Source organism: Micropterus salmoides, unplaced genomic scaffold (genome assembly GCF_014851395.1).
Source record: "Micropterus salmoides isolate LMB-PRFRI ecotype aquatic unplaced genomic scaffold, ASM1485139v1 Ms_hic_scaffold_2, whole genome shotgun sequence".
NCBI classification, from domain to species: Eukaryota; Metazoa; Chordata; class Actinopteri; order Centrarchiformes; family Centrarchidae; genus Micropterus; species Micropterus salmoides.
In genome coordinates this window covers 52787466-52814587 of record NW_024041150.1, presented here as the reverse complement: position 1 = coordinate 52814587, position 27122 = coordinate 52787466, and the positions used below count along the sequence as shown (strand labels likewise).

The window sequence follows — 27122 nt, the reverse complement described above, 5'->3', positions numbered from 1 at the left end:
TATAGACTGCATCATGGGACTTTTGGACACAGCCATGCCTTGCCTTGCCTTGTATTCATATAGATTGCCCATGTTCTTTTAAATCCTGGAGTTCCTTCCGCTCTCACCTCTCAAGATACCACCCAGAAGCTAAATGCTTCATCTCACCACAAGTAAGTCTTTCATTTACCTGCCCTTTGTGTCAAAACCCTGGATTTAACAACGAAAAGGATTTTTTTGAGCATATAGGTCACCATCTCAAGAATAACGAGACTGTTAAGTGTGTCTTCATAGAATGTGATCACCAAACAAATGTGTATGGGACGTTTGCAACACACAAACACAGAAAGCATACTCCACATACATCACAAGATTTCAAACCAGGGATTATTTGTGGGTTACCCGAGGAAGCACTTGATTTTGAAGCCTCTGAAGAGGATGAGGTCCACAATGATGCTAATCATGAAGGCAGTAGCACTAATGCACACTATGAAGAGGAAGATGGAAGCAGTGTAGTTGTAGAGTATATAGCATCCCTCTTGTTGAAATTAGAGAGTGTTCATAATGTTTCAGTTCGGTGCATTGATGAATTGGTTGATGATCTTCACTTCATAGCAAATCTGCATGCATATCTTCAGTTAAAAGTATCATTGTTTCACATTTTAAGAAAAATAACCAAACCATTGATGACACTGTTGTTACATCTTTGGTGGAAGAATTGTGCAATTCCAATCCCCTAAGCTCAGCACTTAGTAGTGCTGGTCCTCTATCCTCATCGTTCAAGAGACGGAAGTATTATACAGAAAAATTTGAGCCTGTTGAGTATGTCCTTGAACCAAATGAGAAGAGAAGTTTCCAGTATATTCCAATTCTTAAGTCTTTGATTCATATTTTGGGTAAAGAAGATCTTCGAGGAAAAAGTTCTGAGTAAAGAAAAGGACAAGCCATCTACTAAATATGAATCATATCAAGACGGTACAATCTATAAAGATAATTCTTTTTATTCTGAAGAACTAAGAATTACACTTGTACTGTACATTGATGACTTCGAAATTTGCAATCCACTGGGAACTTCAAGAAAGAAGCACAAGATTACAGCTGTATACTGGGTGTTTGGCAACATTCCACACTCATCTCGGTCAACTCTGAGCTCTGTGTACTTGGCCCTTTTATGTAAAGCAGTGGACATCAAAAGATTTGGTTATGAGGAAGTGCTTGCCCCTTTGTTAAAAGACATTGCTATCTTGGAGCGTGACGGCATCTACATTTCCTCGGTAGGACAAAATGTGAAAGGAAGTCTGTTTTGCGTTGCAGCAGACAATCTTGGGGCACATTCAATTTGTGGATTAGTGGAAAACTTTTCTGGTCCGTTCATTTGCAGATTTTGTCTTGGACAGCGATCAGAATATCAGTTAAAGGAGGTGAGGTCTGGTGCCTTTCCGGCTCGCACCCAAGAAGCACATGCACTCATGTATTGACTGTCAAAGAAAACCCTGCCTTGACACATTGTTTCGGTGTTAAAAAGGCTTGTCCATTGACTGAAAATCTGAGCTATTTCCACTGTGTCACTGGCTATCCACCTGACATATTACATGACGTTTTTGAAGGGATTGTTCCCTTAGAACTGGGTCTGTGCTTCAGTGTTTTTATTTCTAAGAAATATTTCACATTTAGTGAACTTAACAGTGCTATTTCACAGTTTCCATATAAGTGGTCTGACAAAACTAACTCTCCTCAGCCAGTGCCTGCTACCTTCTCCTCAAGAAACAAGATTGGAGGAAACGCGCATGAAAATTGGTCCCTCATACGACTGTTGCCATTCATTATTGGACACAAAATACCTTTGAGTGATCCAGCCTGGCTTCTGTTGATGTCTTTAAAAGACATTGTTGAGCTTGTTGTGGGTCCAGTCCATAATGAGGAAAGCATTGCATATCTTGACTCAAAAATTTCTGAACACCGACACAGATTCCAGGAAGTGTTCCCTAATGAAGAATTAATCCCGAAGCACCACTTTTTAGAGCACTATCCTGCTTTGATAAAAGCTTTTGGACCAGTTATAGCTTTCTGGACGATGCGGTTCGAAGCAAAACACAGCCAGTTTAAACGGATTGTAAGGCATACTGGCAACTTCAAGAACATTCTCCTGTCCCTGGCTACAAAGCACCAGCTTATGATAAGCCACAACCTGCATTCCACAACAGTTTTGCCTGCTCTTAGTGTTGTAAGAGTAACAGTGGATGTCCTACATGTAAATGTTCAGGAGTCAATCAGGCATATATCTCCTTCTCAGTCTCATGTTTAGCTGGCTGACACAGTCACCTATCAGGGATCGAGGTACTCAAAAGGCATGATTGTGGCCTTTGGTTCTACTGCAGGTCTTCCTGATTTTGCAGTGATTCTTCAAATTGCACTTATCGAGGAAAGAGTGTATTTTATTGTGAGAACACAGATATCCTGGTTTGATGAACATTATCGCGGATATTATCTGGAGAAGACAGACCACATAACTCTCGTTGAGCAACGATGCCTTACTGATGTATATCCTCTGTCTGCCTATATTGTTGCAGGAAAGCAAATGGTGATATTGAAGCGCCACATCTGTCTCCAACATAACTCTTCTTAGAAATGGAGCAAACTGTGAGATTCCGGGTCCTCATCGATCATGAAATCAAGAAACTCACTCTCAGCAGTGGCATGCCCTCAACTGTGAATGAGTTGGTTGCAGCTGTCAAAGAACATTTTTCCATCCCCACAGATATAAGTCTTCAATACAAAGATGAGGAATTTGATGACTTCTTCACCCTAACATCTACCAATGAGCTGAAAGATAAGTGCACACTTAAAGTTGTGTATACACCGCTGGAGTTGACGCTGACCGTTGTTCCCCAGGAAAGCACCCCAGATGCCTCTGATGTCAGCTCTCTCTGTGAGTGTACGAGTCTCAGTGGGAACTCAGTGGATACCGTCATTCCGAGTCCATCCCCCTCTGAAAGGCAGAGCCCATGGCTGCTGTGTTTCCAATTCCAACCTTCTCACACAACACTGAACTGGCCTTAAGACAAGGAAATGAGATTTATTTAAGAGATGGCACCCCTATGACATCACCAAGTATCAAATCAGACATCCTGGAGCGCCTGGCAGAGGCCATGTTTTTCTACACAGCTTACCCCAATGATGCCCAGAGATGTGCAGTGGCAGAGGCACTAGTTGCAAAGCATCCCTGCTTAAAGGAGCCCGGATCTTTTAATGGAATTTATGGGTGGCAGGTAAGCCTAAAGTATAAGTGTGGAAACTACCGGACAAAACGGAAAGCACTTGGAAGCACTGAACTCCTGATAAACTCACTGAGAAACAAGTCAAGTGATGAGCGAAAAGCTGCTAAAAATGTCAAGAAACCAAAGAGGGCAGAGGTGAATTACTTGCCCTCACACCCACATGGTGAAACAGATGACACCCTTGAGAATCTGAGACTTGACCTAATTGCTGCCCATCAGACAAAGGACTCTGTCAGGAGCACAAATGATATGATGGCCAGAACATACAGCTGGAGAAGACAGGAAGTTATTACCAAGTCTCCTGGTGTGGCAGAATTCAAGGACCATTCCAGGTAAGTGACTTATCATTCAGATTTTGCTGACACTACTCACTTCTGAGAACTTTTTAGAAATTGTGACTTGGACATGAGATAGTAGATTAATCTTTAAACCCCCTTAAATAAGTCAAACATTTGCTGTCTTACAGGTAAACGAGGAGTTCCGAAGATGTACTGCAGTTTCCCTGGAAGCGACGTTTATGTCACAGCTGGACAAATACACCCCAAAGCTCCTAGAACTCTTTAGTGCCAAGGGAGGAGCAACTGGTCAACGCATCAAAAAGTTGTTGATGGATCTGATACAGGTAGGGAAAAATTGGTTACAAAGTTAAGGTACGATATTAATCAATTGAGTGGTTTTGTTTTTCAGTTTTTTCAGCATCTTGCTTATCTGGGTGGTTTTTCTTTTGTTTTGTTGTTTTTTTGTTAATTAGCCAGTTTTTTTCTAAATTGTCTCGTGTTATTACTATTAATATATTATAATGAATAAAAAAAGAAAAAATAATACAGACCTACAGTAATTACAGGGTTGGAGTGAATTTACCAACAAAAATAAGTTATTCATTATTGTTCTATTAACTAGGACCCAAGTGCCACTACAGTGAAGAAGAGAGATGTCACTCTGAGATGCCTCTTTGAGTATATGGGAGAGAGTGGACAGGAGCTTATCTCGGATTACTGTGTAAGTATTGTCTCAAAGCAGGTTTGGGTCAGTCTGGTGAACATGTTTAAATTGTGCGGACTGTTAAAGGATAACTCTTGCCAAATTGCAACCTAGGCTATTTTTGCTAATCTACCAGAGTCATACTTTCTTGTAAAAGCATAATTAGAATGGAAATGCCACTTTTAAGATTGACCGTATTTTCGTTTTCAGGTCAAAATGCCTTTTGAATGGGTGTGCTAGGGGCACTACAATGATTGCATCAAAATTGCTAGTTTTAAAACACTAAAGCGGCTCTACACATGAACTTGAGCATTGACAACATTGACAACCGGGTCGTCTCATTCAAACAGCCTGCTGTTGTTGTCAGCGAGCCGCCACACATGAATACTCATGAGTCAGGCTGCGAATGCAAGTTACGTGCCCGCCCCAGCGCGCTCACGCTTACTAAAACGCCTCACCTCCGGCGCCGCGCATTCGCTACATTCCCTTTGGCACATCTAGTGGATGCATAACGCAAACCCAGTCAAACGTTTGACTGCAGTATCTTATGCGCCTTATAATCCGGTGCGCCCTATATATGAAAAATGTTCTAAAATAGGTCATTCATTGAAGGTGCGTCTTATAGTGCGGAAAATACGGTACACAATGTTGTCAATGCTCGAGTCCATGTGTAGAGCCCCTGGTGACACTTCAATTACAGTTTCATGTTGTGTTGAGCCTTCTTAGTGTTTTAAAAATAGTGATTTTTATGCCATCATTGTAGTGCCCCTAGCACTCCCATTCAAAAGGCATTTCGACTTCATATGAAAAAAGTCTATCTTGAGAGTGGCATTTCCATTCTAATTATGCTTTTACAAGAAAGAATGACTCTGGTAGATTAACAAAAATAGCCTAGGTTAAATTTTGGCAAGCGTTTCCCTTTAATGTGAACTGAATGAACCAGCATTTGGCAGGTAGTGGATTATTTATGCATTTATTTATTTTTCTTAATAAATGAGATTGTTTGTCTTAAATACTTTATCTTGTATCTCAAAAGGGGGCCGCAGAGACCACTGTTCATGAGGACCTGAAAATTAAGAACATGAGCATCTATGTCTGCCGTGAGCCAGATGCAGTAGGAATCATCATTGAGGGAATACCAGTCCTTACCAATCTTGGAAACCTGGCCAAAGCATGCTGCTTCCTGGTTGGGTTGACATATGCACTTAATCTCGAGTATCCATCCAAGCTTTCCAAAACATTTGAGGTGTTTCAAAGACTTTTCGTGGGACTTGACACACTGCGCCCAAAACCAAGCCCCAAGTTCATGACCCTGAAAAACAAACTCCTTGCCTAGGCACTCAGACATGACTGTCACTGCACTTGTGAACAGCTGTTTTCTTTGTCTGTTCAACATCATTATACATTGGACATAATGGGTGTTATGTCCAATGTTATATTGGACATAATTGGACATTCAGGGTGTTGTAATGGTTTATCCTTGTCATGTTTTATACTGTACACAGGTCATACTTCCTGGTGTGAAAAAGTAATTATATTTTATACACACAAAATAGACCTGCTATGAAGCTGCACTTTAAAAACTGGTCAGTAGGTGAGATCAGTGAGATGTTTGACTAAAGATGTTTCAAAATATTCACACACGCTGTGAAGGTATTATGCCAAGTTGAGGTCAGATGGTCATGCTTGTGACCTGTAATGTTAGTGTTTAAAATGTTTCAATATTATGTTCACACTGTACTGTTAAAAGGATAGTTCACTTCAAAATGAAAATTCTGTCCTCATTTACTCACCCTCAAGTTGTTTTAAACCTGTATGAATTTCTTTCCTCTACAGGACACAAGGAAGATGTTTGAAGAATGTCAGTAACCGAACAGTTAACTGGACCCATTGACTTCCATATTAGAAAAAAATAAAAAGACTATGGAAGAACATCCTTCAAAATATCTTCCTTGTGTTCAGCAGAAGAAAGAAATTCATACAGGTTTAAAACAACTTGAGGGTGAGTAAATGACAGAATTTTCATTTTGAAGTGAACTATCCTTTTACGGTGTTTTACTAACCTACTATTTACAAGCTGAGGTCATATTTTGTTTAATACATGAATACAGAAGTTCTTGATTGTTTATACTGTCCAGCTCATTCCCAGTATTTGGATATGGCATGTGAATTGTTAAAAAAATAGCAAGTGCCAGTTAACTTGATATTAAAATGTTTTAATATTATGTATGTACACACAGTAAAATATACTTTGAAGGTGTTCTTCTAACCTGCACTTTATAAGTTGAGGTCATGCTTTTTTTAATGCATGAATAGATGTTATTGATTGTTAACACTATCCAGCTCATTTTGAATTTGGTTTGTAAATTGTTACTTAATTTTAAAATTTTGTAACATTATGTACACAGAACTACTGTGAATGTGTTCCACTAACCTGCACTTTATTTGCTGAGGGCATGTTTTCTTGAATGCCTGCATACCAATGTTTATACTGTCCAGCTCATTGCTACTGTTTTGGATATGGCAATGATTTAAAAAATGTTGGAAATTGACATAGTAGCAACTATTTATTTGAAGCTATTTACACTTTCAAAACAAAGAGGGTAAATTGATCAAAATTAATAAATCAGAACATTATCTACTTATTTTTTTCATTTAAGTTACCTATTTTAATTAAGTTTAATGTGTATAAAATGATGATATTTTCTACATTGATAGTACTCAATTTATTGGCTTTTTCTGAAAATGCTACTTAATATTTTTGCGTACATTGAAATTCACATTATTAAGTTGTCTTTACTCAAAATATCAGTTAGTTCACTAAACTTGAAAAAAATAGTTGGAAAATGTTGTCTTAATTTTATTGAGTTAGATCCAAGTAACAGTTTTAACAGTGATAGGGGCCAACCGTCACGTAAGGTACGGACTAAAGAAAATCTGTAACTAAGAGGGCTTTCACACCTACCTCTCATTTGGTCCGGACTCTCAGACTTTTTAGTTATTTCCAAAATCAATGAAACCTCCCCCGGACCACTGTCCCGACCAAATAGACCAAAGTTGGTCCAATGAAAAGAGGTAGTATCGGTCCGGATCCGTGGTTCAGTTTGTTTCTACTGTGAAAGCATTTTTTGATGGTCCGGACTTTCAGACTATTTACAGAAGTTTGGTGTTTTCCACGTAAACTGGAAATAAACAAATGCACACAGAAATGCACTGGAATGAGGACATTTATAAATCTCCAGAATCCAAGATGACATGTAGTTTAGACAGCATCCTCCTCTCTGACACCAACAACAGAGAGTCCAGCTCCAACCCCACAATGTCACTGGCCTTGCGGATCAGTTTGTTGATTCTGTTACGTGTCCGCTACCCTCAGACTGCAGACGGACACAATGGAAGCAATCCGGTCTCTCCTCAAATGAGGACTTTCAGGTGTGAAAGCCCCCTAAAATAATCAAAGCAGACAAAACTCCTGATAAGTTTAACAGCATTAGAGCACATTTATTATACACATGTACACTGTAAATACATGTATAAATATACACATGTACACTGTAAATACATGTATAAATATACACATGCACAAATACATTCTACATATTCACAGCCACGTGAATCTTCACCTTTAAACAACAGCGCTCCTCCCTGAGCTTTCGGTCGTCTGAATTGCTCTTCGTCTGACTCGTCACCTGGGACCAAGCTGTCGTGGGAAACCCTACGAGGAGCTGAGAGCTCCGGACAGAACAGCTCCCAGGATCATGTGAGCACACAAACCCCTCCACCACGATAAGGTGGCAACTCACGGAGGGGATAGTTTTTATACACATATCTGTAATATATCATCTTTAGATATTACACACATGTATAAATGATACATTATTATTATTATTATTTTAAAGTCAAACATTCAAGATATAAATGACATTTAATACAGCAACATAATCCAAATAAAAGGAAAGTCAGTCAATCAGCACATTGAGACGCTTTTCTTTTCAAACTGTCCAGTTTCTACATAAAAGGCAAAAATTAATATCCCAGCAGCATATTCATGTTACCCTAAATGTTCACAGTTTAGGTTTATCATCAGCACAGCTCTTTACTCTGGGCAACACATACTGAGCTTTTTAAGTGCAAACTCCCAAAGTTTTCCACCTGTTGACCTTCACTTGATGAAATGAGACCTCGTGCTCCACACACAACACGATCATTAGGCAATATATCTCTCTGTATATTTATATATATATATTAAGAAAATGTTTCTTTAACTATTGTTTTCCAGTCCAGTGGTTGTCAAACGTTTTCAGGTCATGAATCCCCACTTGATAATAGTTTGTCCCTGGGCTGTCTGATAAGATTTTCGCTTTTGGATGTTTTATTAGAAAAAGTGACCAAAAACAATCTAACATTCTGTCATTGTGTTACTTATGGGTAGAATTATGGTGAAAATAAATTATTCTCCTTTTAGCTGTGGACCACTGAGCTCCCTCAAGGACCCCTGGGGGTCCACAAACCCCACTTTGAGAACCACTGCTTTAGGCCACTACTGCCCAAAATACACTGTCTATTGTCCTGATTCTCATTTTGATTCATCAGAGTCTTGATGACTATCTGACCTGGTCACTGGATGGATTGAAATGGATTGTCCTTCTTTTTGTTCTTGAAAAGAACAAAAATGTAAAGGGCGGCTGTGGCTCAGTTGGTAGAGCGGGTTGGCCATTAATCAGAAGGTCAGTGGTTCAATCCCTGGCTCCCCATGGTTGCGTGTCGAAGTGTCCTTGGGCAAGATACTGAACCCCGATTTGCCCCTGGCAGCTGTTCCGCCAGTGTATGAATGTGTGTGAATGCTAGTTTCCGTTTGAGCACTTAGGCTCAGTGTATGACTGGTGAATGCAGATGTAGTGTAAAAGCGCTTTGAGTGGAGACTAGAAAGGCGCTATACAAGTCCGGGGCATTTATATTTACATAAGACGGCGGCAACAACAACAGCAACAATCCCAAATAATAATAATAAAAAACTTGCTATCAGTCCAAAATGCATGTTCCATCCTGCCCAGATGATTCCAGCTGTGAGAGAGCAGAAACAGGTGTTTACATGACTTAAGTCGCAACAACAACTTCTGTATAAAACAAAAACACGTTCTGCATCTGATTCTCTACAAACTCACCTGAGCCTGAAACCGTCAGCCTGGTGATGCTGCTGGGTTCAGATGCATCTGGGTGTTTTTCCTCTCCAACCCGACACTCGTATGTTCCAGAGTCGTTGACGGTGACGTTCTTCAGAACAACAGAAGCGTCTCCGTCCTTCATGTCTGGATCTCTCAGCTTCACTCGACCCACGTAAGAAGGATGCTGGTAGTTCATGTGGAGACCGTCTCTGAGGAAGAAGACGTAGCCATCAGCCTTCAGGTCCGGTCTGCTCCACGCTATCAGTGAGATGGGACCACCTGTGGGAGCCTTACAGAGAAGAGAGACGTCCTGTCCAGGTTTCACTGTCACCTCCTGTGGGTCTGAACACAAACAGAGAAAACAAAGTTTAACTGCTGTGGAGGCCGTTTGTGTCGTGATTGGGCCTTGCCACCACCTCTGTCCCCTTGTTTCCACAGCTTCCCTCCCTGCTGTCTCTGTTTTTTGTCTGTCATGTCATGTGTGAGTGGTTGTGGGCGTGTTGCTGTGGCTCCCTCTCTCCTGTCCTCCGTGCTCAGCAGTCTGCCCGCTTCCCACATCCAGTCCACTTCTTCTTCTACTCTAATGAAATCTGCCTAGGTTAACTGCCTAGGAGTCATACCTAACAGTTTGGACACGTTCAACACCGTATTTGTGGTGACCTTCGCAGACTAAACTCTCAGGAAGTCTGTTTGCATCTACATTACCTTATTTAATGACACTGTCATCCAAAATTGCTATGTTTGTCAGAGGTTAAATGTCTCAGGGAAAGATTGGTGGTTATGACGAAGTGGGAACTGAAACAATGTCTCTCATGCCAATGGCATGTGTCTCTTTCCACTGCTCCATCGCCACCCTATTTGCACTTTTCTTTTACTTCATCTTCATCAAGAGGACAATATTCATGAATGAATATTACTTTTTTAAATCTAAATATGAACTAGATCGTTTTAAAATGTTTGCTCAGGCTCTGATCTGCATGTCACTGTCTCACTGCGTCTTTATTCCTTTATGGTTTTTGGTTTGGGAATGTAATATTTTCCTGTTTTATTCTGTCATTCTTCATGTGTTTCTCTTTTTTACTCGTCCCTTGTCCTTGGTTTTGTATGTTTTGTCTGTAATTCATTTTTAATGGAAATTAAACCTTTAGTGAGAATTCAAGCCAGAATGCAAATGTAAGACCAAGAGCCAGTGAAGAAACAGGGGACCTTATACTATTGTTATTATGCATCTGTCTGAGGAAGAGAGTAGGAACCAGCTGTCCTGAGATGAAGGCCTATCAAGAATAGTCAGATAAGAAACTCTCTAACAAGCTACTTTCCCAGGGGAACCTTCACCCAGCTGCAACATAATTAAAGTATCAAATAACACAAAGTGAAACAAAAGCCTATAATAATACAGCATAAAAGGTAAAACAGTAAACACATAAAATTTCCATTACAAATCAGTTTGGTATTATCTGTTTTACTTTGGTAAATCCATCCTTGTGTTTTACTTCTTGTGCTATTTTGTAGAGTTCACTGCCTGTGTCCAGCTTTGTGTCCAGTCAGCCCTGATTCCCCATGTGTCACACCTGACGTTGATTCCCCGGGCTGTGTGTGTGTGTGGTGCTTTAGTCCCTTCAGTTCTCATCAGTCCTCGTGGTGTGGTCATCGTTTGTTGTCTGCTACCTGCAGCCCTGCCTGTATGTCCTCTCCTCTGTTTGGATTATTGATGAATGGATTTGGTTTTTGGACTTTACGTTACCTGTGAATTTTCTATTCCTGTTTGGTTACCCGCTTTTGTGGTAAATTTTTGTTTTAGATAATTTAGACTGCAACTGTAAATTATACACCTCGAGTTAATCTAATTAAACTTCCTCATGAACGTATTCATTTATTTCCTTCTGGGTCCTACAACCTGTTTTTCCTGCCTGAGGACTCAATCTTTCAAATGCATACATTGCATCATTGCAACACCCGGACTTGGCAAGAGAGTAAAATCCTAAAGTCACCGCTGCAAGAACTGAACCGTAAATAGATGACGGCAAAAACTAAACCAGCAAAAGAGGCGAAGCATTAACGCCCAGATAAAAATACAGACACATAAACACATTTCATCAGGAATCAAAGATTTCTGAACAGTCAATAATGTTAATGCAGATCAGACTTTGTCACAGCTGGAAAGTTTTAAAGGATAATGAAACAGACACACAGAGCTCACCTCCACAGGCAGAAACCAGCAACAAGATAATCCACACAACTCTGAAAACTGAAGCTGCCATGAGCTGCTGCTGCTGCTGCTGCTGGAGCCGGAGATCCTGTACTGCTTCCTGATGTCTCTTATTACTATCATTTCAGAACAGAGGGAGGGAGGTCACATGATTTACTGTGCTACATTTAAAAATGAGAAAGAGATTCAGAGAGAGTGAGCGAGGGCAAGAGTGGGAACAGTGAGAAGCAGCCAACTGAGACATGGAAAGTCCCCTAGCGAGTTGGCAAAGGTCAAAAGGTCTCTGTTTGTCTGCAGGCCAAAACTCTTAAGAAAACCAACGAAGGTGATTTTGTGCTAAGGACAGGAAGTATCAGCTTCAAACCGCAGTCCTCTACACTGATTACTCAATAAACTGGAACTCTGGCCTCGTGTTTCAGAGCAGCTTGGCAGACATGCAGCCTAAAGTATGTGCAGGTTAAAGTTTAACAGCAGTTTTAGTTTTTTACAGGTGTTTGGTCTCTCTCCTGACATTTAAGATGTTTAGATTTACTTAAAAATGTTTGCACAAATGTCACTAAGGATGCACGTATACAATGTTATTACGGCCCTGTGTATTAGTAGCTGTCTTTGCTCTGAGTGAATCTGTACAGGTTGCTGTATGCTAATGAGCTGTAGGATTGCCTGTCAAGGATTGGACCAAATGACGTCGACTCCTCCTGCTGTCTGGCTGGGCTCGGTGACAATTGGTCAAGGCTGCTCTCTTTGTGTTTTGGTTTTGAATTTGTTTGTTGTTTTTACTACCTTGCCTCAGTTAAGCTGCGATCTCTCTCAGTAGAGATTTCCTTTTGGTTAAATTGTTTTCATTGGGTTAAGCAGCATCCCTTTTTCTGTTACAGTTTACTGCGCATCACTCTTACCCTACAGATAAATAACTTTTCTTTACCAAATCTATCTGGTTTATGTTATCTTCCTTGCCCACAGGAACAAATGTAACAAATAACAAATGTACACCCTCACCTTAAATTACAACAACAGTTTGATAAACAAAAACAGCACTCAAATGTTCAGCACTCAAAGGTAGTTTGTATTTCATCAAATCACAACAAACCAAGCCTCCAAATAACACGATGCAATGAACTCAAAATGCACTTCAAGCCATAGTTCAGTCCAGTGAACTAAAGTAGCAAGAGGACAATAGGGAAAGCAGAGCCGGTGGCGATTGAATATTGACAAGATATTTCTGCGGCGTTTACATGGTTTGAATTTGGTTGTGGGTCCATGGGGCTTTATAGAATGATGATAGAGAAAGATCAAGAGGTGAATTTGTGCATTAAACTTTGACAATTAAGCAAACAAGTTGCCCCTTCTTGTTTGAGGACTGCACAGTTTTTTTAATCGCCCACTAGAGGGCTGCAGTGCTGCAATAACCAGTCCAGTTGAAATGAATGAAATGATTCAAAAAAAGATTAGTTCATTTTAATGAATGAGATTCAGAGATCCAAGTCAGCAAAATGAGTAATTACCCATCACTGCAGTTTGCACCCCGTAAAACACAATGAACTGCCCTGGTATATGAATTGCGCCATACAAATAAAGGTGCTTCTCTTGATTAGTCATCACACTTAACGTTTGCCCAGAGGTGTCAGCACACTTCACTTCCTGTGTGACATGGTGCACTTCAGTCTTCAGAAAGATGTCTTCAGGCTCATCAGGCTGGTTCTTTGAAAGTCTTCTTCCCTTTATCTTTAGTTCTACAGGTGAGTTCATCTGTGTTTGTTGTGGCTGTGTTCAACCCATACTGGCTCACCATCGTCCCACCTCTTAACTGCTGGAGAACGAAACCTCAACACCGTCACACCCACCTGTAAAGAGGAAGAGGGAGGAGGAGGAGGAAGCAGGTCTGGTTTCAGGGTCTGGTCTCATGTCAGCAGCCAGAACGATGGAGGACACATCTTTCCAGTGGCTGCTCTGTAAGTAAAACAGTTAATATAGTACAGTACTAAAACATCAATGATTTTCACACGCTGTAAAGATATGAAATTCAGTGTTCAACAGTTTTACTGTAAAGCCCTTCATTTAATGTCTGAACGTAAACTCGACGATGCTGTTTAAGGTTCAGTTCATTGCGTCCATACTGAAAGGTACCACACTGTATTACCCTGAGTCTGAGGTGAAGATGTCTTCCGTTGTAACGTGTCACCTGAGTGCTGTTTCTCCTCAGGGCTGACCACCACGCTCTGCTGCAGACCCGCTCAAGGTCAGTATGTTTACATTAAGACAAACTGTAACACAGGCGCTTATTCAAATATGATACACACTTCGTTATATCAACATACTTGTAGTGTAACACAAAGTTAAGCCTCACTTTAATATTTATTTAACCAACAAAGCCTGAGATTCAAGAGTGTGTTTCCTGGCCGATGTTTTCAGTCCTGGAAAACACATTCAGATCCTTCACTTGAAAGTAAAAATACCACGGTCTGTGAGTACACTGCCGAATTCTAAAGTAATATTTATTGAACTTCTAAATAATAGACTAACATAAATAACAAATGTCATGCTGGGCTTTGATTCAGATTTAAAGTTAAAACTAAACAGTTTTTATCTAAACGGGTTTAATAACTGATAAGAAATAAAAGGTGCTATAGTTACATGGCAAATTTTAAACAATATTTTATATAATAAATAAATAAATATTAATAGTTTATTCGTACATACACAGAGTACACAGCAAAACATGACAAGAGAAGTGCTCAGTGAACTGAGAGTTTGTCAGTCTGGGATGGCTGGAAACTGCAGTTTTCAGCGGATGTGAAAAATGTTCCTGTGACATTTAGTTTGGAGGAAGAGAGTCTTTTTTGTTTCAAAGCTGCTGACTATGGAGCTTGACTGATGTAGAATAAATACTAAATATTTTTAATGCACCACCTTTAGTAGTTTAAGGAGTTAATGTCAGGCAGAAGAAATTAATACTGTGTTTAATGTGTGTAATCACACATTCAACACAGTAAATCACAAGGGCAGAACACAAGCTCATCGTCTGCGTAGAAACTGATCTGAGGCTGATTTCTCTTCATGCTCTCTTATTTTCTGGCAGCTCATCTGACCATGACTCCCAGCAGCTCTCAGTTCTTCAGCTGGACACCTGTCACTCTGAGCTGTGAGGAGGTCGACGACTCCCCCGGATGGACGCTGAGGAGGAACACCACAACAGACAACCATACTCTATGTGGTGCATGGGGAAAGCCTGTTGGTTCTGCCTGTAACATCAGCTACATCGTCCCACGGGACAGTGGAGTCTACTGGTGTGAGTCCAGAGACGGAGTGACCAGTAACCCCATCAACATCACCGTCACTGGTAAGATCACGCCGTCGGCACACGAACAGTTTACGGTGCAGATTTACCATCAGAATTCAGTCGGTTCTGAAACTGTGTGTCTCTGATGATAGAAGCAGCATCTGGTTTCTAGCCGACAGCCACAGTATTTAGTAGAATACTAAATACTAGAAAAATAAGGACCTGTTAAAGAGGATGAAGAAATCATCCTCTTAAGAATGTTTCAAAAAAAGTTTTCTATGTTAAAGGAGTCGTGATTCTTGCTTCTGAACCGAACATTACAGACAACTTAGTACTTTTTAATTAGTACTTTTAGAGTTGAACAATGGCATTGGCACCAGATGCTGAAACCTGACAAAATGTAGCTATTTAACGCTTTGGGAATGAGAACGGGTTTATTGGTGCTTTAGGAAGTTTGAGGCTATACTGTTAACATGACATTAGTGCTAAACTGGTGGATAAAATGGCATGAGGTAATTTGAGCCAAAAGACAGGTGGGAAGTTGAGCGGGCTATTTCACTGTAATTCTACATTGCATTCTTACATTTTTTCACCAATATGATGCAACATTATGAATTTTAGACACCATCATGCCATGTTTCTATAAATGGACAACAGACAGGCTTCAACTGCTCTTTTGGATTTGGTCAGATGAGTGGGAGAGGTACAGAACAGGAAGTCCGCAGGTCAGGAGGGGAACTGAAGATCAACAGGATGACTTTAAAGCTTACAGATGCCATCAAAAATCTAGTGCATGTTGTGAACATAATGTCTAGTGCATGATGTTGTGAAGTGGCTTTTGAGTTGGCATGACAAAATGATACTGATGTCCCTGAACCCCACATGCCTCAACTTAGTTTGGGATCACCCATCCCTAGTCATTGTTGCTAAGCTGTGATTGTACCATCACACGGTTTAGCACACATGGCCACTCTAGCGACTCTGTGAGGTCTTAAGGTTTATTTGAAAACTAAAACCTCTTGTATCTCGTGTTGAGATGGACCAGTGATCCTGCAGAGTCCCGTCCACCCTGTGATGGAGGGACATGATGTCACTCTGCACTGTGAAACAAAGAACCTTTCCTCCAACCTCCCAGCTGGTTTCTATAAAGATGGCTCCCTCATCAGGACTGAGCCTACAGGTCACATGACCATCCACCATGTTTCCAAGTCTGATGAAGGCCTCTACAAGTGTAACATCAGAGGCCATGGAGAGTCTCTATCCAGCTGGATCTCCGTGACAGGTGAGGAGGTTACCTTTGATTTCAGGACTCATTTCATCCAGAGATTCACCTGCTGTAGATTCCTTACACAGAAACACAAAACACAATTTTTGGTTCTCAGGAGTGTTCAGTCCCCAAACTCTACACCGAGATTTGATAAACACCTTTAGTACATCCTGCTTTTTTAATATGGCAGTGTCTATATACAGACGTGGACAAAAAAAGATGGTACCAGTAGAAAATATTGGAAATAATTTGACCAAATAAACATGTTAAACTAAGGTGTTATCTTCAAACTTGTAGAGGGTGAAAAGTCATCACTGTGCTGTCTGGTATCATGGTGTGAGCACACTGAACATAGACCACAGAAAGCTAAGAAGAGAGCTGACTCATAGATAATATATATAATATGATAGACAAACATGTTCAAGGTTAAAGCTTTATGACCAACTCCAAGCAGCTTGATGTTCCTGTGACTACAGTTGCACATATTCAGAAGTTTAAGGTCCAAGGTACTGAAGCCAAACTCCCTGGACATGCCCGCAAGAGGAAATTTGATGACAAATGAAGAGACTGATACTATAAATGGTAACCAAAGAGCACAGAACAACTTCCACAGACATTAGAGGTGAACTCCGAGGTCAAGGTACATCAGTGTAAGATCGCACCATCCTTCACTGTTTGGACTTAATGGAAGACAACAGAGGAGTTCACCACTGTTGAAAGCAAATCATAAAAAACTATATTGACAAGCCACAAAGCTTCTGGGAGAATGTCCTTCCGACAGATGAGACTGGAGCTGTTTGACAAGTCACATCAGTTCTGTGTTTGTGGACGCAAAAATAAAGCATGCAAAGAAAAGAACACCGTACCTACTGTGAAGCGGGCTGTGGCGCTGCTTTGCTGCATCTGGCACAGGGTGTCTTGAATCTATACAGGGTACAATAAAAACTCAAGACTATGAAGGCGTTCTGGAGCAAAATGTGCAGCCCAGTGTCAGGAAGCTTGGTCACGGGTCCTCCAACAGGATAATGACCCACAGCGCAGCTAAAAACACCCAAGAATGGCTAAGAGCAAAACATTGGACTATACTGAAGTGGCCTCCTATGAGCCCTGATCTAAATCCTACAGAACATCTGTGGTTAGGAGCTGAAACATGCAGTCTGGAGACGGCACCCTTTGAACCTGAAAACACCTGGAGCAGTTTGCTTAAGAGAATTGGGCCAAAATACCTGTTGACAAGTGCAGAAGTCTCATTGAGAGTTACAGATGCTTGAGTGCAGTGACCTCTAAAAATTAAGTTCAGGGAATCATCATTTTTGTCCGGGCCAGTTTCATTAGTTTTTTTTTATTATTCTGTTGAACCACAGTTTAAAAGCAATGTCTGATTTTCACCAATTGTTACTGAAGGGTACCAACGATTTTGTCCACATCTGTACATCTCGCCACCTTTGAACCGCCCACCAAATGAGAGAAAACGTACCTTGAAGCCCGTTGAGCACCGGTTCGAGGAAACATGTTGTTCAACCCAGAACCCCTTAGCAAACTGAATTTGGTGTGTAGCTTCCCGAACCATCGACCCACCAGGTGTGCCTCTCTCTACAGGTACCAGTGCCTCCAACCAGCTGGTGTTCAGATTGTTCCGCCTCCTGGTGGTGTTCTGCCCGTACTGCATCTCCACTGTCCTCATGGTGTCTTTATATCGACACAGGTCCAAAGGTAAGACCCAGCGTCTTAACCTTCAGTAATGTGACATAAATCTGAGTCATATCACTGTAGAAGCCGACCACAATCCAGTCCAAGACTAGGTTTTTAGACCTAAAAGCACATTCAGTAGAAACCTTTTGCAGGTCAGTCAAAAGAGACGTTAGGGAATTGTGTTCTCGGTCTAAACAAATATGTTGCCAACTCTTATAGACAGGGAGAAAAGCTTTAGAGTTGATGAACAATGAAAACATTGTTATACACCATGCGGATAAAGGATTAAGCCTTACATACATATAAGAAACAAAGAGGATTACACTGTCTGAACTCAGATCTGAGTTCAGACAGTAGACTCTATGGTCTATTATTGTGAAACAATAAGTTAAAAGGGGGATTTAAATCTCACTTCTGCAGGCAGAGAACTACGGATTAGCCCTGGGTTTTGCCTCTCAGTCTGTGTACGGAGATTAAGGAGATTCGGTGCCGCTGCCAAATTATCAACATCTGTAAAATTGATTATTAGAAACGACCGTGGAGTCAGTAGCTTTTCATTAATGAACATAACTTGTGCTGCTGCAGCTCAGCGTCTCTGTTTGTTCCATCTATTCAGAGTAAAAAACACTTTAACACCGACTCTTCTGCCTGCAGGAGGTGACCTGCCTGTCTCCCTGGCAACGACCCCACCACCCCAAGAAGCTGAGGAGGGACTGGCCGATGACGTCATCGCTGATGTCACTGAGACAGACGCCGCCACCGCCGCTGCACGGTCGCAGCAGGACGCGGACGTCACGCCGTCCTGAGGTTTCATTCACAACAGCATTTGTCTTCGTTATTTCTTCTCCGTGTTCTGCTCGTCCTCCCTCCTCGTCTGCTAATGCTGCATTCAGGCGCTCCTCGGATGGGCCCCCAGGTACTCCTAAGTCTGAATGTAGAAACAACATGGACGCTACTACAAATGTGTGTTGGACTGTCTTTAGTATGTCTTTTTACTGCACCAGTACATTAAAAATACTGCTTGCACTGCAAATCCTGCTAATAAATATCTTCCCTAATGAATCTCGGTCGCTCTACATGGACAGCAAAAACCGTTATAACCTGATACCATATTACAGATGACACGTCACGTGATTTTGCACCATTAATCAAACGTTTTTAACCATCAAACATGTTGTCTGCCATGTTTCTACGTGTAAGACATAGATGCTTTTTATCTCCTCTGTTTGGACGTCTTTCCCTCCGCAGCACAGAAACAGATCCATTCAGTCTTCTGACCACTTTATTATTATTAAAGGAAAATAAACTTTACAGAACACAACTCCCTGTGAGTGTAACTTTATACAGAGGGCAATATAGAGCAGCCAGGCTAGCTGTTTACAGTCTTTATGCTAAGCTAATCTAAGCACAGACATGAGAGAAGCATCTATCTGAACAGAGAGGGAGAAGAGGAAGTGTTGCCTCCTCCTCAGACCCACAGACACCAGCACTGTGCTCCTGCAGAGGCCCCTCCCCCTGCAGAGGCCCCTCCTCCTCGCACCTTCGCAGGCCTAAAACACTAAACGTTTCCACAGCAAGAAGCAGCTAACACCAGAAGCTAACACCAGAGGCTAACACCAGAGGCTAACACCAGAGGCTAACACCAGACACGGCCCCTCAGCTGCACCACGAGGCCCCTCTCAGGGTCTCCAGCCGCGGGTTGACTGTGTGTGAGTTTCCAGTTTTAAATAAAGTTTTATGTCCTGCTGACGTCATCAGTCAGTCATTAAGACTCGTCAGCGTTCAGACTACATTCACATGTGAGTTCAGGGACGGGGCTCAGAGGTCACGAGGGTCCACGGTTGCTATGGCGCTGGGAAAAACAGCTGTCACTCGAACAGAGCAGGCACGATGTCACTGGTTACCGTAGAAACACCATGGTGAGAAGACCTGAGAGAGACAGACACACAGGTGAGTCCTCATATGGTCGTACAGGTCTGCGTGTGTGTGTGTGTGTGTGTGTAACAGGGTGTGTGTGTTACCCAGTGTGTAGGCGCAGACCAGCTTCTGATTGGCGGAGACGTGCAGGCAGCGTGGAACCACGGAGCCGCTGTCAGAGTGGAGGGGGAGCATCAACACTGCGACACACAGCACCGCCGCCAAAACACACACCACCCACTGAGACACGCCGCGCACAGCTGCTCAGCACGCACACACACAGAGGAAAGGTTTTACAGTCAAGTTCACAACAACTAAATCAACTACACGTCCCAGAGTGCACTGCTGCCCCCCCTCCCAGTCTCACCTGTGCAGGCGGGCAGCTGCAGGTGTGCGTGTGAGGGCAGCAGCAGAGGAGACAGGGGAGTCTGAGGAGGCGGCGCCCTCTGCTGGCCTCCTCCAGGTGTCCTCCTCTTCGACCTCTCATCCTCTTCCTCCTCCTCCTCTCCCCCTCCTACTCCTCCCCTCAGCTCGGCCCAGATCTCCCGTCCTCCCACCTGCCCTCCTCCTCTCACCTCCAGACGGAACCGGTCCCTGCGGTCCCAGTTACGAGGGGACACGTCCAGGTGCCGCACCACCCTGACAGGAAGATACCAAAATACTGAAAACACGAAGGTACCAGAGACACGTGGTCGACAGGGACACTCCCTAAAACCTTTTTATTTTTTAACACAAAAATCTCAGACAGCTGCCAATATAGAGCGAAAAAAACATTTCACACCTGAAAGTTAGTAACGAAAAGTTAGGAAAATTAATTAATTAATTACACTGCACGGTTGTAATTCCAGCAGCTTGCTTATTTATGAAAACATCTGGACATCAAACCTCCTCTCACCTGTCCTGGACGTCCTCTCACAGCTGTTAGATTTTCTTTGTGAACTTCAGATGTTTTTATTAAAGTTCAGATGTTGAAGTAGAAGATGGGATTTAATGTTTTTGCTTTTACTTTGTTTTAATCGTGGGATTTTACTGGTCTCTGTGTCGACTACTGCATTTATGGTCTAAGATTTATTGTTCACCAGGTAGAACGAACTGGCGGGATCACTGGACACAAAAATGACTGGTGTGATGAATATAAAGACTAAGAGATGTGAGATCAGACATTTAGCATGAAGTCTTGTCACGGTCTCTTCTGGTCTTCGTTATCAGAGATCAGGGCCCCGTTTCAGAAAGCGGGTTTAGTGAAAACTCGGAGTAAGTTGAGCCTCAGATCAGATGAACTCTGGGTCTGTAACCCCGGAAACTTACGCTGTGAACCAAACCTGCTCGGGAGGAGTTTAGGTTCAACTAACGCCGAGTTTCCCTCTGACTTCCTATCTGTCATCGATGTAACGACAGATCTCTGCACATTGTGGATTTATCCTCAGCACAGAACAAAATCTATAAGCTACACCGTCCTTTATAACTTTATCAAACTGATCAGTGAACAGTAATCTTTGATTTTGTAGTCGCACTGATTGGAAAGTTCCTATCGTAGGCATTAATAAAATACAAGACGAGCAAGACTTTATTAATGCAACATAGACGTCCAAAATTTTAATCTATTGACACATTTTCCACTGCAAAAAGTACTTAATAGTCAAACCTGCTGGGTGTGACTTTACTATCACACGTTCACAAGTAAACTGTGTCTTAGATTTGATCTATTTTCATAATCAGGTAGCCGACCGCCACCGGCATTTAGTCCCGTCGGGTTACAGATTAATAAATAGAGCCTTCCTATTTAAAATGTAATGGGCTGCAGCACTTTTTCATTAAGAAAAGTCCAGTCTGGTAAATGATGAATGAGCAACGCTGTGTAGACTAGTTAACGTATCGATCCTTCACGCCTACGTTTTAGAGCCAATCAGGGTCCGTGTTGGCAGCATTCATATTTCTAGCGCCACCCGATTAAAATGGAGGCTCTGCCTTTATTTACCCGTTGCCATGGTGAATCGTAGTATCGGAGCTCCATCGATGAGGCTTTTTTTCATCCCCACGCACGCACTTCCATCAGGCTCAACATACTCAGAGCTGACTGAACTTATTCTGATCAGAACCCGTTTCCCACCTCAGAGCTCAGAGTTTGATACGCCTGCTTTCTGAAACGGGCCCCGGCTCTCCGAGGAACGTTTGTTTACTCTCTTGACTGGCGAGTTACTGATACTGGGTGGTAGAGCTGCAACAGAAAATTAATGACTATTTTGATAATCGATTAATCGTTTCAGTGACAAATTGTCAGATTTCATCTTCTTAAATGTGAGGAACTGCTGCTAGTTTTAGTCACGTCTGACAGTAAATGAAGAGTCGTGGTAGTTTCGGTCTGTTTGAACAAAAGAAGCAATTTTAAGACGTCACTTTGGGAAATTGTGATGAGCCATTTTTTTTTTAACAGTTTCTTAACATTTTATTGACTAAACGACCGGTCGATTAATCATGAAAATAATCGCCACCATTGTGTCGGGAGTAGAAGTAACAGTACAAGTAGCAGAAGAAGTAGAAATATAAAGTACTATTCGGCGTACTTACAGGTCGACGCAGGACTTAGCTCTGACGCTCCCCTCTGCCTCCACCACTCTGTAGAGAGCTGGAGCTGTACACAGCACTGAGAGAGAGAGACAGGCTGTTAACTTACAGACAGACAGGTAGAGAGAGAGAGAGAGAAGTGAACAGACAGGTGACCAGACAGGTGAACAGGTGAACAGACAGGTGAACAGGTAAACAGACAGGTGAACAGGTGAACAGACAGGTGAACAGGTGAACAGACAGGTGAACAGACAGGTGAACAGACAGGTGAACAGACAGGTGAACAGACAGGTGAACAGACAGGTGAACAAGTGAACAGACAGGTGAACAGGTGAACAGACAGGTGAACAGGTGAACAGACAGGTGAACAGACAGGTGAACAGACAGGTGAACAGACAGGTGAACAAGTGAACAGACAGGTGAACAGATAGGTGAACAAGTGAACAGACAGGTGAACAGGTGAACAGACAGGTGAACAGACAGGTGAACAAGTGAACAGACAGGTGAACAGACAGGTGAACAGACAGGTAAACAGACAGGTAAACAGACAGGTGAACAGACAGGTGAACAGACAGGTAAACAGACAGGTAAACAGACAGGTAAACAGACAGGTAAACAGACAGGTGACCAGACAGGTGAACAGGTAAACAGACAGGTGACCAGACAGGTGAACAGGTAGACAGGCGAACAGACAGGCGAACAGACAGGCGAACAGACAGGCGAACAGACAGGTGAACAGGTGAACAGGTAAACAGGTAAACAGGTAAACAGGTACTGACTCTTGAAGCTCAGGCTGAAGCTGTAGGGGTTGTACAGAGTCAGGACTCTCCTGTGGGAGCTCCTCTGCTCCGAGTAGAACAGCAGCTCGGAGGGGAACAGGAAGACCGGCAGCGGGGACGCCGCGCCCGTCTCGCCGCCCGCGTCCCCCCTCCCTGCCTGCCTCACCACCGCCTGGCCCCGGTCCCCTCTCCGGCCCCCCTGCTCCGCCGCCCCGCCCTGTCCCCGTCCGTCATGGCTGTCCCTCCTTCTCATCGGTCCGCGCTGTGTGGTGCCCCACGCGCAGGCATGATCCGAGCGCTGTCATTGGACGCCTTCTTGGCGTGATGTCACAGCATCGCCACCTGCTGCAGGTAGAGGAAGAAATAAAGGTACTTTAAGTTAAATGTTCTCAACTATTTTCATAGAGCACATAGATAGTTTTAATCAGTTCCCTCCTCTAACTGAGCTGGTTAGAAAAGTCTCTGACCTGATGATTATTGATCACGTGATCAGATCATTTCCGGTGTTTACCTTTCTGTTATTCCACCTTAAGGAGGATCAGGTTCCTCTCTCTCCAGCCGCGTTACCGTCCTGCTTCACAACAGTGTGTGTGTGCAGTATAAAACGCCTTACATGTGATTAATTGTTACATTAAACTATTTAAAAACAGGAAGTGGCCGCAGGTTGTTTGTTATTTAGCTCGGTTAGCTAACGCTAGCTGCTCCGTCACACCGACCCGGCAGGTAACCGGTGAAATAACGGAAACATGACGGAGCAGGAAACACCGGCAGCTGCTGTAAGTGTCCAGAGACCTGAAACCTGTCAGCGAGTAACGTGAGACTCGAGTTTATACAGTAGAAAAGACAGTTTAGTGTCTCTACTCACCGCAGCCTGACTCCACTTCCTCAGCAAGCTGTTGCTCTGACAGGCCCCGCCCCCTGTACCGCTGTCAGCCAATGTGTGTAAAGAAAGAGAAAAGCACAGCCTGCTATTGGCTGTTAGTCACGCCAGTCACTTTCGTGTTTACGCTGGAGTTTGTTTCTCATGTTTAATCTGTAAATAATCTTAATTAGATAATTAATTAAATTTATTATTGAAGTTCTAATAATTTAATTCTGAATTGATGATTCATGCGACTTATATTTTAGGCTACATTTGCTGTTTCACTTCAATAACGAACAAAAATAAACCTTATTATTATTATTACTATTATTAATATCATTATTATTATTAGTCCAAATGTTTAGTTTTCTTAATTGATATGGTTTTAAATAGATTACAAAATAATATAATTATATTTATTATATAAATATATATAATATTTTTTTGGGGGGGGGGGGGTGCGCTGAAGCTACAGTTGCTTTCATGTGCTGTCGGAAATATGAACACACAGTGTACAGTAAACAAGTTCCCTGAGGACATTTTAGAGTTGTTGTTTTTTTAACACATTGTTTGTTGCTGAGTAAACAGCTTCAATTTGTTTAGTGTTTATGTGTGAATGTGTCATTTTGCTAATATCACAAATGTTTATTTTGACACTGTAAATCAAACCGCTACGATCTTGGAAAGTAACAATGAGGCTTCAAAATGTAAATGTATGAAGGGTTTAAATTAATGTAAACACACATTTTATATCACAAGGTTCATTATTTATCATTATATAACAAATAGAAACAGTATTAAAATATGGTAACATATTAAATGAATATTTGTATACATGTGCATACACAAACATTTCGCAGTGCATAATGATAATAAATAATATAAATACATACGTTTTGTATATAACATTTGCTTTTTGTAAGTAATTTCAACCCTAAGCAGTAAAATTATAAATTAATCTACCTTGTATCATAAATAATAGCCTAAACACAAACAACCTAGACTGTCTGACTGAACAACGTAATGTTTAAATAACGTCAGTCTCGGTTTTTAATCTTTAAATTATTTAAAAAGCTTCAGTAAGTCTCTGCGTTGTGATTTACGAGCCGCAGATGGGACCCTGAAAGCAGCAGCGACACCCTCGTTACTGTTCGTCCATCTTCGTCCATCTCCGTGCTCGCCTCCTGATTGGTCCGCCGTGCTTCGCGTCTGCTCCGGACGTGCCCGCTCCAGAGAGTCACCTTGTACCGGTTACCGAGCAGCGGACCGTCCGGCCCAGAGGCTCACAGGCAGGCAGGCAGCGGGAATCTGACCGGGGACCCCGAAACATGGCGACCACGAAGCCCAAGACGTCTCCGAAGGCCATCAAGTTCCTGTTCGGAGGCTTGGCCGGGTACGTGCTGCTGCTAGCTCACATGCTAACGTGCTAACCCCAGCGGTCAGCGGGGCAGCTAGCGTTAGCCGCGCTCATGCTTCAAGTTTAGAGAAGAAAATACTTGTTATTGTGAGTAAATTAAACATGTGAGTGTCCTTCATCCTTCCTCCGGTCACGTGAGCAGCTCAGCCAGCTGTCAGCGGCAACAAGCAGCACGTAGTTTCATTCAGTTTAGCCTCGTGAAGCTAACTTTAACCCTGGAGGCTAACAGCAGGGACACGCAGTTCAGCCTGAGCTCAGCCGGCTCGGGAGCGCCTCTGCTCGGGGTTAAAGGCCGGCTGAGCCCCGGTGGAGCTCCGGCTGAGACAGCTCTGTGATGTTGTAATAACTCCCGCATGCTCTCTGTCAGTAAAAACAAACACAAGCCAGAGAAACAACATGTGAGACAGAAACGTTTTCTCCTGTCTGACTCACAGAAAACATGCAAAATAATCAATAGATAGTTTAATCAGAGTTCAAGCTGTCTGAGCCTCCATTTCTCTGTAAACACTTGTTTGTTTTCTGCTAAACTAACCAGTCTGGCAGCTTCCCGTCCTCCTAAACACCTGACTGACTGTGAGAGAACCTGAAGGTGGACCTGCTCGTGGAAACCAGGTCACACTGAGGCTCTGCTGATGTTTGGGCAGCGACACGTTTGTAGGACACCAGCCAGCTTTATGAAGCTGCGTTTGTCCGCGGAGCGTTGCATTGTGGGTGTCTCTTCTGGACAAACTGGGTCGAAGCAGCTGCTTGCACGCGCGGCCCCTTAAATGTCACGACCTCAAACTTTAAAACGCCTCAGGAGCCAGCTGCTGCTGTCAGACTGGCTCCAGACTGCGTTCACGCCCTGTGTGTGAATTCAAGGTGTGATCCTGCGGGTCCTTGAAGAGCCTGGAAATGTGTGGAATGAGAGAGAATACGCCTTGTGTGATTGGCTGAGGTGACAGCTGGCTGGTGGTCGAGGTGCGTCTACATGTGGGAGGGTTAAAGGTTTTTATTTATGAAGTCAGCCCACGGACTCGCTCTCGTTTGGATCCCTGAACCTCTCTGGGTCCTTGAAGACTCTTTATATCATGGACCAAAACGATCAGCGGGCTAATTGATAATGAAAGTCTTGGTTTGTTTGAACATTCAGTTCTGTTCAGTCCTGCGGCAGCTTGGAGGTCAAAAGTTCGGTTTAGGTCCTGATGGATCCTGACAGATCAGAGAACAGTTGCTGGTTTGAAGGTTTTAGTCCCGCAGATCGACCACACGGTGACCGCGTGTTCCTTACACCACTATAAGGATCTCTGGCACTTAATCCTCCGTTCACACTCGACCTGATCCTGGTGTCACAGCGAGTGTGCAGAGTTCACCACAGCACAGATAAGCCTGCCGATAAACGAGCTGATCACACATCAGGCTCAGGTGGCGTTAGACCTGAACCCTGAACAGCTGATAAAGTGTCACTACAGTACGAGCTGTTCTCCCAGCGCTCTGATAGCTGTTATCAGTGAACGCATCGTTTAGCAGGAGACAATAACCAGTTCAGATGTTTATCCTCAGACATGAATGTTTATGATGTAGTGAAACAAACCGAGCATGCTCAGTAGTGACTTCCTGTCCGCTCCCAGTCCATGTGAATGGGGGAGACTTTCTGTTGTTGTTGTTGGACTGAACGCATCAGATTGTGATAATAAGGAGGTCAAAGAGGAGGCGGATTGATGAAGGTTCCTGAGAGGGCCCCCACATGTC

General features: G+C 42.7%; 3 protein-coding genes and 1 long non-coding RNA gene across 5 annotated transcripts in view; 2 read left to right on the top strand and 2 right to left on the bottom strand.

Moving 5' to 3' along the window:
* LOC119912609 overlaps window positions 1–27122 on the top strand; it is a 390500-nt gene that overhangs the window by 276297 nt on the left and 87081 nt on the right. The window lies entirely within an intron of this gene.
* Window positions 7075–8066, bottom strand: LOC119912764. The gene is made up of 2 exons (XR_005446218.1): window positions 7862–8066; window positions 7075–7683 (listed from the first exon to the last, which is right to left on the bottom strand). It is a non-coding gene; the product is annotated as an uncharacterized LOC119912764 (long non-coding RNA).
* LOC119912692 (motile sperm domain-containing protein 1-like) lies at window positions 19116–24053 on the bottom strand. Of its 2 annotated transcripts, none has more exons than XM_038731982.1 (6): window positions 23978–24053; window positions 23113–23457; window positions 22337–22412; window positions 20136–20407; window positions 19873–20028; window positions 19116–19780 (listed from the first exon to the last, which is right to left on the bottom strand). In XM_038731982.1, exons 2-6 carry the CDS (start codon window positions 23363–23365, stop codon window positions 19752–19754), a joined length of 786 nt encoding a protein of 261 aa, XP_038587910.1. In that variant the 5' UTR covers window positions 23366–23457; window positions 23978–24053; the 3' UTR covers window positions 19116–19751. The 2 variants fall into 2 exon arrangements, with proteins under 2 accessions (XP_038587910.1, XP_038587911.1); XM_038731983.1 differs by lacking the exon at window positions 23978–24053 and adding an exon at window positions 23624–23799.
* Window positions 25149–27122, top strand: part of slc25a11 (solute carrier family 25 member 11) — a 9108-nt gene continuing 7134 nt past the window's right edge. Inside the window, exon 1 of the mRNA XM_038731969.1 lies at window positions 25149–25367. Within this exon, the coding sequence (XP_038587897.1) occupies window positions 25303–25367 (65 nt within the window). The 5' untranslated portion in view covers window positions 25149–25302. The remainder of the gene's footprint in view (window positions 25368–27122) is intronic.